This window comes from Hippopotamus amphibius, chromosome 3 (assembly GCF_030028045.1).
Source record: "Hippopotamus amphibius kiboko isolate mHipAmp2 chromosome 3, mHipAmp2.hap2, whole genome shotgun sequence".
Taxonomy (NCBI): Eukaryota; Metazoa; Chordata; class Mammalia; order Artiodactyla; family Hippopotamidae; genus Hippopotamus; species Hippopotamus amphibius.
In genome coordinates, this window is record NC_080188.1 from 46,491,187 (window position 1) to 46,510,835 (window position 19,649).

Consider the following 19,649-nt stretch of genomic DNA (forward strand, 5'->3'; position numbering starts at 1 on the left):
TGCCACGGTGGTTTTGGATAAGTTCTTGCTTTTGGATGAGTTCCTGTTTTGCTGAAGGTTGTACTCAATACCTACATTTCATGAGCATATCTCAAATCCTATCAGGTCAACCTACTCAGGAATGGGAAGTACAGCCGCCAGCTTAGTGAGGAACTGTCTAAAGTAAGTCATTGTTAGCAAATTCGAAGACATTAAAGATGAAATACAAACAGTTGTTGCAAAATTAGGAGTATTCTAGTTTCTGATTAAGGCAGCTAGGAAAGCCTGCGCATGCGCCCATGCTGAAACTACAAGTTTACGTCAAGATCTTTGCGATGCACTAAGAGAAGCTACGGGTTGTAGGAGGACTTCCTGGGCTGTGTGCATTCAGATTTGTTCTTTGAACAAATATATACATTCAGCATCTACTATGTACAGTAATCCTCTCGGCACTTGGAATATAGTTGTGAACAAAGACAAAAATCCCTACCATCGCGGTACTCATATGCTAATGGAACTATTTAAAGCACTGTTGAAAGCATGGTTATGAGGGGCAGATTTCTGCTTTTTTTTTTTTTTTTCCCTTTGATTGCTTCCAGTGGTGAATATTACAGCAGTTTCCTTTGATCAAAGTACAAACACACTCCAACTGGCTTAATGAACACGATTCTATTTCTCCTTTTTAGACATACCTATGAAATACTTTTAAAGTTATCCACATATTCACAAAGTTAAGAATATTAATAAATATTGAACATTTTCTAGCTAACTATTCTGCTAAAATCTTTGCCTGCATTATCCCATTTTATCCTCAAAACACTCCTGTGTTCCTAGATGACAGGTACTATTATCATTATTAACGTTCTACAGATAAGAAAATGCAGCACAGAGAGATTAAGTAATTTTCTCAATGTTACAATAAAATTATTATGGAACAAAATATTTATGCATGGCTGTCTGCTCCTTAAAATCTAAAAAAATTATTTTGTCATAAGAAAACTTTTCTAAAACAACTTTATTTTCCATTTGTCTGACATTTAGAAATGAATTTTGACATTGCATCATCACTCATTCTCCCCAAATGACAGTTTATTTCTTTTCAGTTAATTATTTGTATAACTCCATTAAATGAGACAACCCTAATTCTGATGAGATTAAAAGTACTAAAATTATCTTGTAAATGTTTCATTTTTCTCTGCTAGTGAAGACTGACTTTTTATCTGAGTCACCTTAAGATGTTAGGTTCTGGTATCAATGCCAGGCAAGTGCTGGAAAGCTTTTCATTGCATAAAACTAGGATCAAAATTGGCAGTTGAAGAAGAATCTATGGAGACTTTTTTTTTTTAGAAAGCAGATAAGCATTTTGCTTTTGCAGCACCATTTCTTACATTTGTTCCTCCCTATCAAAGCCAGCTGAAATAGAACTCTTTTGAGAGTTTTTATCTATTGCCTATTTCATAACTAGTGGGAGCAGGAATTTGAGAAATAAAGGCAAGGGAAAGTTTTTCCACCAGTTGGCAGACCCTGATTACACTTCAGAAGTACCCAGAAGTAAAATACCCAAAATTTTTAAAACTAATGATTTCTTCTATGCTTTCCAAATATCCATTATAACAGCTCATATTAATCCAGACCTTACTATGTTCCTGGCACAGTTTAAGTGCTTTATGTAGTAACTCACTTGGTCCGCATAATAGTCTTGGTTCTATTGCTCTCAGCTTTTACAGGTGAAGAAACTGAGGCCAAGAAGGTTTAAGAGATTTGTCCAACATTAAGGAGTTAGTAAATTGCAGCACCAGGGGAGTCATGACTAGATGGTCTGGTTCAAAGTCTACACTCTGGACTATAACATGTTGACTCGGGATATGCTGTTTTTACCCCTTCTCAGTAATAGGCCTTGGGTCCAATCAGGAGGAATCTAAAGCAATGTCACCCCTCTCCATCCCCCCTAAGAAGTGTTCCCTAAGTGTCACAATGCTGCAAGCAGTCCAGGAAAGTGCAGGAATCACCCCACAGGTTCAGGTTCATTTAAGGATAGGGTCAGACTAGGATAGCCAAAGTGATCCTAAGCACAGACCAAAGGAAAACACCTGGTCTGACCAATGCCAACTGTTCACTACCAGCTGGGATGGCCTGGGTCTGGGATGTGAGTGGACAGGTTTCCTGGCTGGGATGAAGAGCCAAGAGTCCAAGAACATGAGGTATAGCCAGAGTCAGGGATGCCACAGATGTGTGGGTAGGCAGCAGAGAAAGCAAAGATGGTAGGAGACTGCTAGAATGAACTTAAAAGCTTTTAAAATAAGTCAGAAGAACCGGGTTCCTCTTAAATACAGTGAGGCATCATTGTACTATACTTTAGTGTTCTATGCCCCACTGTCTCCCGCGTTCGGCAACAAATATTTATCTGCCATGATCCAGGCACTGTCACTTCCTCCTCATTGTTCAGGCTCATAAAGCCAGACCCTTAGACAAGTTACTTAATGCCTCTATGCCTCATAACCTTGTCTATAAATGGGAATAATCCATTATGTGCAGCTCGTGTGCTCAGTGGATAGTGTTATGTGGAGGAAACAAGTTATTACACTCTTAGAATAGTGCCCGGAGTGTATACTACGTAACTACTCTGCTGTTATTTTTGGTGTGAAGATCAATGAGGTAATGGTATGAAAATGCTTTTTCAATTGTGAAGATCCCCAGAATGTAGAGTAATTATGTTGAGATTCCATACCCAAGGTTAAGAAGATGTCTGAGTACACGGCAACATCTTGTGTCAGTCACCCTAGGAGACTGGACCAGTCAAATGTCAGAAACTCAATGGGAAAGTGGTCATGAACAAGTCAAGTCTGGGTCCCCTTAAATGTCCTCCTTCAGCTCTGAGGACAATTCCCAGTCCTTACTACTGGGCTTTCTGCACTAGAGGCAGAGGTAAGTAAGCCTTCCTCTCCTACTCTGGACAGGCCTGGACCGTGTGGCTCACAGTGCTTAGATCGAACCATCAAGGAATCCAGACAATTGATGGCTATGAAATATCCAGACATAAGGTTAGATTAGTCAGAGAATTCCTCAACACTAACAAGTCAGACTGCATTCAGCCTCCTCAGCAAATCTATCCCAACTCCTACAGGAACCACCAAAGGTTTCTTATATATTTAATACTAAGTAGAAACCCATGAACATAACAACTCGGTTATTCCCAGTTAATGAAACACATGTGTATTAGAAAAAGTTCACATTAAATAAGAGAACAAGTCACTTCACACCTCACAGAATTCAAAGGGCCCTTTTTAATGAACCACTGGAGAATGTCGAATCCAACGCTTTTCCCTGCCTGCTTTAAACACCTATTTTCAAAGCCTATATTTTGACTGATGAGGTCTGCCCTTGAACCAAACACGTGGGAGACAGGTAGCATTACCAAACATAAGAAACAGAAGTAAACTTATTACTTGCCAAACAAAAGTCCTTTCATGAAAGGATCCCTAGCAAGGCGGGAAGCAAGTCCCAAGTAAGAAGAGACGAACACGTCCTTCTACATCATCTCTGAGCTGTGGGCATGTTTTGCCAACAAGAAATAGAACTGTTTTCTTTAATGAATCTGCTGTTCCTTAAATGCCTGGGCATTGTTACCAACAGCCACTTGCAATCATTCATTCAATTAATATGTTTTCAGCTCCCACTATATGCCAGGCACTCTTTATACATCTCAAAGATAAGGCTAAGTGAATGAATACATCCATGATCTTGCAAAGAGAGAAATGCTATGTCAGTAACTCATCCTATCATACAACCAACTGAGGCACTTTGAAATAAGAAGGCTGAACACAAACATCGTTATACTTTTTGTCATTGCTTTGGAATCAGTGCTTCTAGTCTACAGGTCAGGTAAATAATATACTACATATCCTCAAAAAATGTAAAGAATGAATGAAAGCACTTCTTCGCTATTTGACTTGGTCTTGCTGATAATCAAAGTAGGTTACTACCTAACTGATGTAAATTAAGATTAAATACCCTATCTATCTCCAACCATCTAAAAAAAAAAATCTCCTCATTTCTTTAAAACAATTATAGATTCATTTGGGCTACCAAGATTCCTTTTAAAGACACAAATATGCCTGGACAAACTAGTAGTCATTAGCAGTACAAAACATAGCCATTTTAATCAGATTACTTTCCTCTTCAATTTTCCTTTGGGGGACTCTTGACCACCTGGAATATAGATTCTTTGTGGATCCAGGGGTCTGTCCACAATTTCAGAAGTGTATCAGGATCATGGCTTAAGCCTGAACTGCATGCAGCCTAGATTCTAGCTTATCTGGACCCTCCTGGGAAGACACTAATTCTAACGGAGAAGCTGACAAGCATGGCTCATGGATCAGAGGGGTAACTTGGGCGACAGCTTGGTGCCTGCTTCTCTGCCTGTCCCCTGACCCAGCCTCCTAGTGACATTCATGCCTATGTCCTGACATGAGCTGACTACTATCAGAGGGTGAGAAAAAACAAGATGAGGCTTTCCCACTGGGCTCTCCATGAATTTCAGGAGCACAGGGTACTGGGGTGAGCAGTCTCAGCAGAGATGGAGCAGCACCAGGGGCATGGACAGAGACAGCTACTCTCTGTCCTGCGCACCTTCCACTTCAGCACAGATATTTGCAGGCCAAGCGTCATCAGGGCCACCTTCAGTGGGCACAACAAAGCTTTCTGTATTATTGGTGTCTGTCTTCCACAATTATTTGGGAATTTCCACACAATAACTGCGACTGGAGCAACAGCAAAATTTGATTTGTAACACTTGTTAATATGCACGTGTGGCCTGTGAAACCTGGGATTTCTGAAGAGGAAAAAAAAAATTAAAGAGGAAAAAACTGCTAATGCTCTTCTAAGCCAAAAAGCATATCTGAAGAGGCAAATCCTAAAATTTTCACTGTGTAGGGCTTCAGCTACTTCTTTTGTACAATTAGAATTTTACTTGCTGCCACCTACCTGCTTTACAACGTGAAACCTATATATTACATCATGAATACATTCATATTCTCAAGAACTTTAAAAACCAATTTACATATATTAATAGTTTAGATTTTAATAAGGAGGGGAACATATTTTTGACCTTAAAACACACGCTTTTTAAAAAGAAATGTTTTTTCCCCTTTTCACTGGTTATTATTTTAGCTTTAGTTTGTTACAGCAATTGGATCAGAGGGAGAAATTTTAAAATGGCATTAATAGGGAGTCCAATTTCCTCAAGGTTAAAAAACAAAAACACTTTAAACAAAGTTATTGCCCCTTTGCCATATTTATCAAAGAAGCAAGCATCCATGGTTCTCTTTGTTAAGATAAAGTTTACAGGAAACAAAGATCCATTACAAGTAAATGGAAGTTAAATACTATTGTAAAAAAGATTTTCTCTTAAATTCCCAGTAGAAATGTTGGTTAAAGATCAGCAGAATGTCTACTTGGTAAGGATCTTAGTCTCATCTAAAACAACCCCTTTATTTTACAAATGAGAAAAACAACACCCAGAAAATTGTGACTTATAGACATCTCAAAGTCACAGAATGGCAGAACTGGAACCAGATCTCATGTCTGCTCTCAAGGCACATTCACTGTGACACACATACACACACACATCCATCGAACATCACACAGCCATTGCTCACATTCTCTTCAAAAAGTAAGATAACATGTGACTTAAATTAGGAATGAGACTTAATTAAGTGTGTATGAGAGAAATAGGACCACTTAATGGAAACACTGATGTCAACAAATTACATCCTCTGGCATATTTTGCAAGGAGTGGAGCCTCTTAGGGAGTCTAGAGACTGAATTCAATTCCCTAAACCAAACATTCGACAAGACAGTTGCACACTTAGGTTACCCTGAGTTACAATAGCACTGGATTCGAATTCTGGGTTTTTTGTTTTTTTTTTTTTTTCATTTCTGCCCTTTGACAAGTTTTGAGAAAAAAACTGTATGATAGTAAATAGGGAAGAATGCCCATCACCCTGGAATAGTCATTTCTACCATAACATTTCTACCAGCACATCACCCTAATCATGTCCTGAATTAGCTTGTGCCTGGATTATATCTAAGAGATTATCAGGTCGTCTGGCCCCTCTGCCCTCTTCCCACGCTGCACCCCATGGCCAGGTTTATCTCCTTAAATCATTGTTTGTATTATATCACTCCTGTATTCAAGACCTATGATGGTGTGCGTTTAACTGTTCATTGATTCATGTCAAAATATTTTAATCTGGCTTTTTCGGCTTCTCATAATATGTCTGCCTCTCATCACTTCTACTTTCTGGCAGGCCGACTGCCTGTCACTCCAGGAAATTAATCTCATTCCCACCGTCAACCCTTTACTAAATCCTTTTCCCCTCTCTCGTCCCCCTCCCTACTATTTCAAACCCTACCAAGCTTCAATCCCACCCATTCAGGTCCTCCATGCAGCCTCCCCACTGCTCCTTCTCTCCCTGTTGAGCTCTTTTCTCTGGTTTCATGACCTTTTCTCCAATTGTTTCATATCTGTTAGTCCTGCACTTTCAAATTCCCAACATTCTGGGGGGCAAGAATCATGTCTTAGGACTCTCCTGAGCCCTCTTCCCACCCCCATTCCCATATACTCTAGCATCTTGCTGACGGTAGCAGATTCTCAGTAAACACTTTGACGGTAGGACAGACCTGATAAGATGGAGAAGAGAATGCCAGCTTCATCCAGGTGATGCTGGCAAAAGCATACTACTGTCTCCCCGCCTAACTCTTAGGCCCATTGCCCTTCTTCAGGCCCCACATCACTCCATCACTAAATTGTTTCTGACCTCTCCCTTGGCAGGGTTTATAAATCAGTCCTTTCTCTCTAACCATGATCTAAGTCTGATCCACTTCCAACCAAGGTCATGACACATTTTGGGCACCTCTCTTATTCCAAGGACACAGCCAAATGTAAGTTTCCATTTAGATCCCACCTCGTTTCCTCCATAAGAGAAAGCCCAGCCCTCTCCAGGCTGGAAGGTAGCGTCCTCATCACATAGACACTTCAGCTGTGGAGATGTTCCTCCTCCCACATTGATGCCCCAAGCCCAGATGTCCCTACTCCTCACCCCAGCCACGACTGCAAAATATTGCCAGTTTCCCTTCCCTCTGGTCGCACCCCCCTCCCCCCAATGACCATGATGCAGAGGGGATGCCTTGAAATAGCAGGGTTTTCCCACTTAAGTATTTTCTTGCCACCTTCCCATACTGGCGGGTGAGGGGAGCCTTGCTTCCAGCACTATAAACTTTCCCAAACATCTGAAGTTCCAGCTCTCTCTCTGCCAGCACTGACTCCCAAGGAGGTGAGCAGAGCCTCCAGGGGCTCTCAGGCATCCTACCACTTCTCCCACTGGCCACTCTTCCCTCACACCAGGTGACCACACCCAGCAGTCCTTAACCTAACCACCCAAGTTTCACCTTCGAAGTGAAGAAAAGTTTTCTCTCTGCAACTTCTCCTTAAAATAGGAAATAATGTGTTGCAAGTAAAGCATCTATGTGTTTCATAGTGCCCTCAGTAAAATATATCTCCCTTTCCTTTTGCTTCCCTATCAGCAACAGGAGATCCGGGTCTCAAAAGTTGTCTTTTTCTTCCTCCTCCTGCTCCTCCCAACTTCACCAGCAAGAAAGGGGTGTAATAATTCATTCCCGGGCCATCCTCATCTCTTCTCTCTCCGGGGTCGTGCCCCTCCTATCTCTGGCATCCGCCCAGGGCGCACACGCAGGCAAATCGCTCTGCACCTTGCTCCTCACTCCCGGCGGCCTGCATCTCAAGCCAAGGAGCTCCCTTTCCTCTTCCTCCGGGGCGATGTCTTCTCGGGCTAGTCTCCCAGGCTCCCGCTTTGGTGGATTTCCCTGCGTCCACTCCTCGCTCGCCGGCACCGCGCCCCAACGCCCGAGAGCACCTGCGCCCCGGGCCTCGGCTCTGCGCCGGCCCGCGGGATCCCTTCCGCCCTCGGACCGCCCCCTGCGCCTACGGCCGCCGCAACAGGTGTAGCCCCAGGGGCCCGATTGCCAGATCCTTAACCTCGCGCTCCGCCAGTCGTTCAAGTTCTTCGACCCGCCCCTGCCAGCCCCAGGGTGCCCTCGGGTCCAAATGCCAGCGCGGAAGGTTCGCCCTCCCTGCGACTCCACCCTAGACTTTCCTCCTGGGTCTCCAGTGCCCAGTGCGGCCACTTACCCAGGGCGAGGGCCAGGAGCAACGGCAGGGAGCTGGCGCCGCTGCCCGGGGCGGCCCGGGCCATCAACCCCGCTGTGGGGCCGAGCAGCCCCCAGACGAGCCTCCCGCCTCCTCCTGCGCCCCCTTCCCGGGCCACGGGCACCCGACGGGGTGCCTGGAAACGAATCCCGGAGCTCGCAGGAAGCGAAACTACTCCTCCGGCTGGCACTCCGGCTGGCACCCCGTCTGCCGGGCGGGCAAACACCCAGGGCGGGCGGCCGGCCGGCTCCGCGAGTGTCGCCGGGAGGAGGGAGCCTCCTATTTTTCCGCGCTCTTTCTGCACACACCCCACCGACGGGGCGCAGGACTTCGTCGTGGTGGCCTCCACGCTGTTCCCACCCAAGTTATCCCACACCCACACTCCGGGACACTTTGGGGCTGCCCTCGGGCCAGCTCACCCACTCCCCCTGCTGGGTCGCACCTGAAGGTTCATTTCCCTCCCCCTGGGGAGTCAAGGAGGTGGGGAGGGGGGGCAGCGAGAGCACGTGGTGAGGTCCGAGGTGCGGGGCCTGCGGGTGGCCCTGGGGAAAGCCGCCTCTAAACTCGCGAGCCACTGCGCGAGAGCCGGAGACCCGGACTGCTCTGGAATTCCAGCTTGCCTTATTCCAGCCAATAGCTGGTGTTCTAGAGGGACCGGAGTCAACACTCACTGTGGTTAGCCTCAGGCATTTGACAATTTCCAAGCTTCTCTCTTTCATATATAATTTGTTGAATATCTAGGAGTTTGGGCTCACCAGGAGCTACTTTAAGAAAGTCATATTTTTTTTTATTTCTCCATTTACTCATCTGTCCATTGTATTTTCATTTATTTACTTAATTCATCAGCTTTACTGAATCTATACGAATAAGGAGAATGCTTTTTGGGTGGGGCTTGCCAAGCGCTGTCTCTTCTTCAACACACCTCTTCTTTAAGGAGAGGTGGAATCTGATGCCTCTGCACCAAGCGTTTTCTGGAACACAAAGGCATCCTCACAGCTTTCAAAGACAGAAAGCAGCACCCAGTTTTACTTTACATGATTAATATGTTTGTCTCCAAAGTAACTAAAGGGCACAGCAGTTTTCATGCTGATCTATATTCCTCTTGCAAGATCAATGTGTGTAATCATGCCCCTTCAGTGCAGAAGTTGTTCTATAGCATCCAGAAGTCCAATAAACACTCATTTACATAAGAAATGCAGTTCAGACATCTTTCCCTTCCTCCCCATTGTTTAAGTTAAACAAATTATTATGTGCTTTTCTTCCACAAGTGACATTTCATTTCTAAACCAATTCACATTATTTTAGTGTGCCAGGCAACAAATATATCCAGGAATAAAAATCAGTTGTTAATTTCCAGAATCCCATTCTAACCCCCACATGACAGCTCATAAAGCATCTATGAGAGGACAAGCAGGAGGTTTAGAGAATTCAAGGTTGTGAGACAGACTATCACTGCACCCTAGATAAAAAGAGCAAGAGCACAGGAAGCCAAGGGGATTTGACATCAACTCCCTCCTTTCAGTCTCCATCCTTCCCCTTTTCTTTCTGATATTGTCTGCTTCCCTCAGGAACAGGGCCCTTGGTTAAGGCATCTTTCACTCTGAGATGGCATCCTAGCCAACCACTGTCCTGTTATCCTCAACAGAACGTTACTATTTTATTTTCCTTCTCCATAGATACTAATAAAAAATAAAGCAAACCTAAGCAAAAAGTACCAAATGATTGTTGAACATTGTGAAGTGTGAAGATTTGGTATAAATGTTCACCATTCATGCCATTCTAATGGTAAATTAACTTTTTCAGGCCACTGGAGTATGAAATAGTGTACTTTAATATATTAAATAGGCCAGATAAATTAATAATCTTCCCTAAGGGCTTTATTTACTGCCAGAAGTAAAATTAGTTCTCCAGAGAATATGTCTTCCAAATTTCCTGGCACCAAATGTTCAATCTCTTCAAGGTCAAGCAACTTTCTCTTTCCTTTCTTTCTTCCTACCTTCCTTCCTGCCTGCCTGCTTTTGTTCTTTCTCTCCCTTCTTCTCTTCCTTCTCCTTCTTCTCCTTCTTTTCCTCCTCCTCTTCCTCTTCCTCCTTTTTTCTCTCTCTCAATTCATTCACTATGGGGGAAAGTAAATCTGGCTTCCAACCACTAACTTTGGAGGAGTAGGAGGTAAGAAATGACTTTCGTGAGGCCTCATTCGTGTAACTGAGGTGTGCCTCAATGCTTTAGATTATAAACTGAGCTGCTACTAAGAGATGGTTGGGTCAAATCTACAGCAGAGTCACAAGGTAGAATTTGTATTCCCAGAATCCTCAAGCCAAGGATTGCTTGAATGGTGTGTTTCCTGTGCCATCTTTAGACTGGTATAACCAGCCCTCCTGAGTCTGGTATGAGGCTTAAGTGGATGCCTTTGCAGGCTTTTGAGCATCAGTCTTTTCTCCTCCCACACAGAGCAGCCTGCAGCAGGGACACTCCTCCCCCCTCCTCTGGACCAGACAAAATAAGCTTGTGGTTATTTGCAGGGCACAACACTTAAACAGACACACATATGGTGGTAGAAAGGAAAATCCTAGAACGCGTCTACTCAAGGTCAGCATGCATTCTCCAAATTATGACTTTAAAGTACTCAGTAGTACAGGAAGATTTCCTAGGGGTCAGTAACATTATTTAATTCAATAAGAGTAGATGAATGAAAAGAAATATGAATGGTGAGTATAGTGCTTTTATAATAATGATAAACAGGCATTGTAAATTATTAAAAATTAGCAGTATGTATAGAGGGTTTTCAAATATTCTTAAAATTATTGAATACCAGTAAGGTATTTCTCTAAGGAAAACCAGTGAAAAATCACTGCTCAAAAGCTGTAGTCAGGTGATTTTGCTTTACACTCTAGTTTTTCTGGGGAAAGGGGATGATTAGCGGTTTTTTTTTTTCTTACCTATTTTAACACACCTTCTTCTTCAGTCCTTCAGGTATCCATTTTTTGTATATATGCCTCAATCTGTTTGACTTGTTGTCTTTTAAAAATGGCAGCTCAATAGAATTTTAATAAATCTCACATATAATTGTCTCTGTCATACATAGTGAAGTAAGTCAGAAAGAGAAGGACAAATATTGTATGCTAACTCACATATACGGAATCTAAAAATGGTACTGATGAACTCAGTGACAAGAACAAGGATGCAGATACAGAGAATGGACTGGAGAACTCGAGGTATGGGAGGGGGCGGGGGGTGAAGGGGAAACTGAGACGAAGCGAGAGACTAGCACAGACATATATATACTACCAACTGTAAAATAGTCAGTGGGAAGTTGTTGTATAACAAAGGGAGTCCAACTCGAGGATGGAAGATGCCTTAGAGGACGGGGGTGGGGAGGGTGGGGGGGACGCGAGGGGGGGGAGTCAAGGAAGGGAGGGAATATGGGGATACGTGTATAAAAACAGATGATTGAACCTGGTGTACCCCCCCAAAAAAAATGGCAGCTCAATAGAATTTTAATAAATCTCACATATAATTGTCTCTGTGATATCCATCAGTTTCAGCTCTGTTAGGACCTTTCCCTGTGACCATATTCATACATACTTGAAAAAGATACTTCTGATTTTTAAAAAATCTGGACTGGGGGGGGAGTCAAGGAAGGGAGGGAATACGGGGATATGTGTATAAAAACAGATGATTGAACCTGGTGTACCCCCCCCAAAAAAATAAAAAATAAAAAAAATAAAAAAATAAAAAAATAAATTTTAGGCAGAATCCTTAAAAAAAAAAAAAAAAATCTGGACGTTTGTGCAGTCCCTGGTTGTAGACTAAGTAGGCAAGCACCTAAGTGGCATAATTTTAATACTGTAATACGGCCAGGCCCTAGACATCCCTCCCTAATACACCTGGCACAGTGGCTTCATCCCTTCCGACATGGTCATAGTTTCCCATTAGTGCTGACACTCTTCCATGTGGGACAACAGTGTGGTATATTATGTACAATTGGTTTTGGAGTTTATTTAGTTTGTTCAAATTGGAGTTTGTCACTGAATGCCTAGATCACAAATTCCACATTTCTCTGAGCCTTAGTTTTCTCATCTGCAAAATGTGATGGTAATGATTGGCACAGTTTTTATGATTCACAATGATATACATCTGCAAGGCAAAAATCGGGCGTATTAGGAATTATTCAGCTTATTATGGTTATTAGATTATTTTACAGTCTGTTTATAGGTTACATAAGGATAAAGAGTAGAAACTAGCTTCCCTCATTAACCCTCTCTTACTAATATTCCTAGTGGAGTGAAGGAAAGAGCACAGAGCAAATCTCTGATGGGAAAGTAACAGTGAGCCTAAAATTCCATCAATTTGGGCACTGTTTGTGCCTCTGGTAATCCCTTAGACCCCTCTGACCTCCTTTCATTTGGTAGCTTCAAACTTATCCCAGGATTTGGTGCAATTGTAGCAATCTTAGAACAGAATATCAGAAAGAAGCGGAGTTGTTAGAAGAGGAGGTGCTGACACCTCTGTGGAAATCTCAGGTCCTGAAGACAGACCTTAGGAAGCATGGTAGAAAGTATTAGGGGTTAAAAAAAAAAAAGAGGGAGGATAGAGAAATAGAAGTAATGTTACTGCAGGAAAACCTGCAAACAACTGGCCAGTTAGAGAATATTCTCCTAACCCATGGAGTGGCAAAACTGTCCCCCCACCCCCCAATTTTTTTTCTGCTCTTGTTCTTATATTCTAGTTCATCAAACATATATTGAATACCTACTTTGCACCATGCATTGTATTAGGAGGCGCTGGTACTACCCAAATGAACACATCTGAGATGAGGACATTTTGCCTGTAGCATCTTTCACCCCACTGTGGATACACTTATTGTGGACAAAGTGAATGTTCCTGTCCCCTCCCCACTATCCCATAAGTCCCCCCCACAGGTAGGGGAGGAATTTTTCCAGTTAAGTTTACATGAGTTCGTTAATCCACTGCCAGAAATAGTAATAACAATGAACACTTATTGACGCTTATTGTGTAACAGGCACCATCCTCAGCACTTACGTACACTAACTTTTTAAATGCTCACCAAGTATAACGTGAATTATGTATTACTGTTACTCTCATTTCACAATGAGGACATTAAAACATGGAAGTTAAATAAGTTGCTCAAAGTCACGTAGCCGATGCATGGCAGAGCTATGTGGCGTATGCTCAGGTGCTGAATCCTGGGCATACTCTTCAAATCCAGTGACCTAGTAGTAAATCATTGCCTCTGGCTTTGAGCAGCTCAATTAGTCCTGGCAAGTGAGGGTCGATCCTCTAGCCACCTGCTGGAAGTCTCATTTGGGAACAACAGTGTATCTAATGACTTCCTGAAAAACTGTGTCTCTTCAAAATATAGAGGAAGAGATGAGGGGATCGCTGCACTGGATTGTAACTCTAACTCACAAGGTGAGATTGGCTGTAAAGTTAAAAGCAAAATAAAACATAGGAAGAGAATGACTATGCAACCCTAGAATTAGTTATGGCCACGTAGGGGAAGACTTGGTATCAGCTATGCAGCATCAGTTGAAAGAAGGCGGGCTTTCAAAGGCATCGCAGAGAAAAATAGGCATGGTAAGAGGGCCTGAGAAGCTAAAAAGGGTGAATGTTTCAACAGAGTTAGAAACTCTAAAAAAAAAACATGATTCCTATTATGTAATTATTAACATTTTCAGTTAAAAATTACCTAAAATCTGGAGGAGAAGTCACATAATTATATGCAGACAAGAGTGACTGTCACAGACCTGTGAAAAAAGCCTCTGAAGAGGTTGAGATGTCTGAAGATGACTTGGGACCACAGAACTCTAATTATGTTCATAATGAAAACATAAAACAGGGCATGGCCAATTGGTCTGTGCCAATGGTGGAACAAACATGAATCTCACACACATGCACACACACACATTTTTTTTCACTTTTATTGTGATTTAATTTTTTCTTCCAAGCAGAATAAAAGTGAAAAAAAGAGCATCTGAAGAGGTATCAAAACCCAAGATGAGTGCAGAATTTCATTCTTTTTTCAGGCTGACCAGTATTTCATTGTATATACATACCACATTTTCTTTATCCATTCATTTGTCCGTGGACACTTAGGTTGTTTCCATATCTTGGCTATTGTGAATAATTATGCAATGAACATGATAGCAGTGCTAATATCTCTTCAAGATCCTGATTTCAATTCTTTGGAATAAAGACCTAGAAGTGGGATTGCTGATTCATATGGTAGTTCTATTTTTAACTTTTTGAAGAAACTCTGTACTGTTTCTCTTAGTAGCTGCACCATTTTACATTCTCGTCACCAGTGTGCAGGGGTTCTAATTTCTCCTCATCCTCACTAACAACTGTTGTCTTCTTTTTCTAACAACCATCTAGCTGGTGAATTACGTAGTCTGTAATACCATGGGTGAATCTTGAGAACATTATACTAAATGAAATAAGCCAGTCCCAGAAAGAAAAATACTGCAGGATTCCATTTATATGAGGTATCTAAAATAGTCAAATTCATAAAATCAAAGAGTGGACTGGTGCTTTCCAGGGGCTGGGCAGAGAAAAGAGGAATTACTAATCAACCGGCATAAAGTTTCAGTTAAGTAAGATGAATAAGCTCTAAAGATCTGTCCTTTGCACCCATGGTCAACAATAATGTCATGGACACTAACAATTTTGTTAGGAGGGTAGATCTCATGTTGTGTTCTTACCACAATAAAACAAAATGTAAAAATAAAAAACCCAAGATGAATGTAGACATTTTACGTGTTTGCAAATCCTTTGATGAATTTAAGTGTTTTGATTCACATGAGTTATATTCCAAGGTATGGAGGAGGAGGTGAAGCTATTAGGAATCTATGTAAAATCAGTTCCAAAAGACTGAAGATAAGGAAATATATTTTTAGCATCCCCAAAAGGGAAGACTGTGTATCTCCTAAACGATAAGTTGCTAAACTTAACCAGACTGGTGAGGATTCTTGCTTCTGTGTCACAAATAACAGTTCTGTCTGGGTTGTTTAGCCTTAAGCAGAAAGGACACAGGCAAGGAGCGGGGGAAGGAAGGTGGCTTGCATGATAGATTGCTTCAAATATTTGAAGAATTGTCACATGGAAAAATTACTTATATTCATACTGCTCAGTCCCAGAGGTTTCAACAAGGACCTAAGGGTTAGAGGCAGATGAACTTGGATTCAATATAAAGATCTGTCTAAAATTCCAATGAGAGTAATAGCTTCCCTAGGGAAATAATAAGTTCCCTGGCACTGGAAATGCACACACTATATACTGTAAAGGCAATTCAAATAATTTCATCTCATTCCTAACCTGGAGATCCTGAGATTCCAAGGCTAGATGACTTTAAACAGCCTTTTTCAACCATAAAATGCTAATACAACATTGCAAGTTTTCTTCCTTCAATACTGTTTAAAGTGACCAGATGGTCACTAAGAAACCATTTCTGCTGAAATCTGCCATGAAACTAGACATTTAAAAAATAATTTTGAAAGCTAATTAACATACAAAAGGCTAAGAATTCTCCATATTGTAGACTATCTTCAAATTGCAACTTAATTTAAAACTAGTACTTTTGCTTTATGGTCCATAATATTTAAGTGGTCACCAGCTCCCATAGAAATAAAAAATAAGTAATAAAAGGTACTTATTACAAATCATGGTCTATTGGTCTCACAAATGATACAGTTTAACAATTTCTGCATTCTTAGCCTATCAACAAGTACAAGATTATGTCAATTATTAAATCATTTAAATGTGAGTTGCATAAGTTTAAATTTTGACACAGCTCAAATCACAATCTTTAAGCTATCTAGATTATATTTTTTAATGTATTCCTGAGGGCACAAATTGGATATTTAACTTAGGGGTATGGACAGAAATTGCATTTAAACAGAGTAAATATTCCCATGAACAAAGAAATCTAAAGGAATGATTCTTTTTAACTATAGTTGATGCCCCAGGAAGATGAAGACCGAGACTTGCAATGTAGTCTAGACTGAAAAGCTGTTATTGAGACTTCCAGCTGTGATGACAAATGACGTTTGTAAATCTTAATGACTTCTAACTGCTGTATCACTTTCTTTGGGCAAACTGTCAAAATGGTAAATTCAACAGAAAAATCCCCTAGAGTGAGTAAATAACCTTAATTCTCTCCCTCTAAATGTTCGTAATTTGAAATTTCAGTTTTTCATGATGTATGTAATACTTTTCATTTGTATTTTCTTCATCCTTAAAAAGCCTTGGAAGCATTTGTTCTTATGGCTGTCTCTTATTGTCTTTGTTTTATAAATCAGGCATAAAGAAGTTTTATAATGCAAGTCTCAGCATTAGAACTAGAATCAAGGTCTTTTACAACTGAATGCAATACATAATCTAGCATACTATATCCTTCTGCCACCCTAGTGCTGACAACTTCATTAATAAAACCCATTTCAGGTCATTCCAGACTTGCAAATTGTCATTGCCTGTCATCCCACAAGTAAGATCGAAATTATCCCCCTCCTTTAGAAATTTACTTAGCAGAGATGGTGTGGTAAAGAAATTAAAACATTTATTATCCAAACCTTCCCTCAATGCTCTCAATTTTTATATTTCCACCATCACTCTCAGTTTAAGGATATATTTACAGGCAGTCATTTTCAACTATCTCCTTTATTATCACCTGAAATACTTTTCGCCGTGAATCAAAATGATAGTTCTGCAAACAATCAATGTCTCTCATAGCTTTACAAAGAAAATGTTTCCAAAAGCACTTCTGCCCAGAGAAGACATTCAAGCCTCCTGCACCATCTTAATGGCCACTTATGCTATGCCCTGTGCAGAAAGAAGGAAATAAAATAACAAAAGATGGAAATATTATCTTCTCTTCCCTGCCACTTCACCACCTGATTTCCTGCTTCATTTCCAATCTATTGCATTAATTCAGACCCTTATCATCTGGTGCCTGGAATAAGCTTCTGATTTTCCCAACTCCAATATTATTTCTCTGCTTCAATTCCCTCAAATGTACAGTGGAGAATAATAATGACTCCTCTTTCATTGGATCATTGTTGGAAATAAATGAGTGGATACATAGAAAATATTCAGACTAGTATCTGGTACATAGTAAGCACTGAATAAATGTTAAGTAAAATTTTACCCTCTACACTGCAAGACTGGTAATTCCACAATGAAAATCTGAATATATCCAGAATCTAACCCTTCCTATCTCTTCCATTGCTACCATCTGGGTTCAACCACCATCATTGCTTGCCTAGATTATCATAAGAGCCTCCTCACTGGCCTTTCTGCTCCTGCTCTGGACAGTCTGTGCTCACTAGCTGAATGATCCTTTTGATTTTTCAAATGATATTAGATCTATTCCTCCTCTGCTTCTCTCTCTATCTCTGTTTCTCTTTCCCTCCCTAATGGCTGTTCATCTCGCTATAAATATAAACCAAAGTCCTTAAAGTCTCTGTAGGGCCCTGCACAGCCCATGGCCCCCTTTCCATTACTTCCCTGACTTTATCCGCTCCTCCTACTTAACTCCAGCCCTCAGGCTTCAACATTCTGCATCCTGGCCAGGCCTGCTCCCACCTTCAGGCCTTTGGACCAGAGCTTCCTTCTGCCTGTGGCATCTCCCTACTCTCTGCACGCTGCCTCATTCACCCTTGGCTCCTTCAAACGTCTAATCACCTTTTTCAAACTGCAACTCTTCTTCCCCCTCCCAGTGCCATTGATCCACCTTAACCTGCAGGATATTTTTACATGACACATATGACCTATTAACATACGATACAATTAACTAATCGATCATATATATTGTTTCCCACCAGTAGAAAGTAAACCCCACAGGGGCAGAGATTTTTATGTTAGTACATTGATGTGGCCCTAATGCCTGCAAGTGTGCCTGGCATGAAACACCTTATTCTATAAAACACTGAATGAATAAATGAATAAATGCGTTACCACCCTGCCGCATACCCTTCAATACTTCCCCATGGCTGGAGGTCAGGCCAGACTCCTCGGCCAGCATATAAAATCTCTGACCATCTGGCCTCTTCCTGTTCCTTCAACCCTGCTCTCTGACTGGTGCCTCCCCACACTACAGTCTCAATGAACTATTTGAACTACAGGCAGTTTTCTGGACATAAGCTGAACATCTTCTGCTGACCCAAATGCTTGTGCTCTCTTGTCTACCTAGCAAATACTAGGTATTTCAGGATGTCACCTTGACTGTGAAGCTCTTCTTGACTTTCCAGTTCCTGGTAGAATATATTCGCCCCTCTTTTGTGCCCCTAGTGTAACTGAAGAGAGTTCTAACTCAGCAAGAAAGTCACCATAATGGCCTCCTTTGTTTCCACACCTGTTCTCCTTGACTACATCATATGCCACATGAGGGCAGAGAACTTACTCAGACACCAAGCATCCTACGCAGTGCAAACTGGGTCATATGAGACACGGACACTCAATATATATTGCTGTATATTCACAGGAATGAGTGAAAGATGTCTAGTGCATTCTTCTAGTTCCAATTCTGTCTAATAGTAGTGGCGAGGTTAGAAAGTGAAATTCCTCCGGGTCAAAGATTCTGCCCATGTCATTCAAAGGAACTCAAGACACATGCTAAGAGGGAGAGAGGTGAAACAGACTGTTGAATGTGGAGAAAAGGCAAAATTCTGCCCAGCAGCACACAGAAGTCTGGGGCTCTGTCTTCACACTTGCTGTTAGAGGCCTGGCCGTCAAGGGAGAATCCTATCCAGACCACCTGGCTCCCTGGACTTTTGCTGAATTACATTAACTCCAAGGGAGACTGTCTTGAGGTGTGAGGAGCAGGGGAAGTGCAACCACATATGGCAGGGTGACTCCAAGGAGCTGCCCATAGTGGAAGCTGGATAAAATGTCGAGGCAGCAGTAAGTAGAGAAGTCAGAGAGGAGGAGAAGAAGGAGAAGGAGAAGAAGAAGGGGAAGGGGAAGAGGAAGAAGGAGGAGGAGGAGGAGGAGCAGAAGGGGGGAGGGGAGGGGGAGAGAAGGAGGAGAAGGAGATGGAGGAGAAGAAGGAGACGGAGGAGGCGGAGAAGGAGAAGAAGAAGGAGAAAAGGAAAGAGGGTAGGAAAGGAAAGGCAAGGAAGAAACTGCAACTTACTTTTTTCTCTACCAAAATTGCCCTTGCAATGCCCTGCTTGTCATTAACCTAAATTTCAACCCATATCCTTTCTATGGGGACAGTCCCTGAGTACTAGTACCATAAATCTCTTTTCTGTCACTGCCCTTTAAGCATGGCTTTCAAATATCCTCCCCTTTTGCCATTGATCATAAACCCTCTTCTCAGTCCAGGCATTTTTCCTTGTTTTGTTATCTGTTCTTTGGGCCAGGGTCACATAACATGCTGACTAAGGTTAATTACTTCATTAATTCTTCCACTTTCCTGATGCGCAAT

General features: G+C 41.8%; 1 protein-coding gene across 1 annotated transcript in view; it reads right to left on the reverse strand.

Annotated features, from left to right (window-relative positions):
• BTC (betacellulin) overlaps positions 1 to 8,267 on the reverse strand; it is a 40,379-nt gene extending 32,112 nt beyond the window's left edge. The window contains exon 1 of the mRNA XM_057728557.1: positions 8,189 to 8,267. Within this exon, the coding sequence (XP_057584540.1) occupies positions 8,189 to 8,252 (64 nt within the window). The 5' untranslated portion in view covers positions 8,253 to 8,267. The remainder of the gene's footprint in view (positions 1 to 8,188) is intronic.
• Positions 8,268 to 19,649: the final 11,382 nt, after the last annotated feature.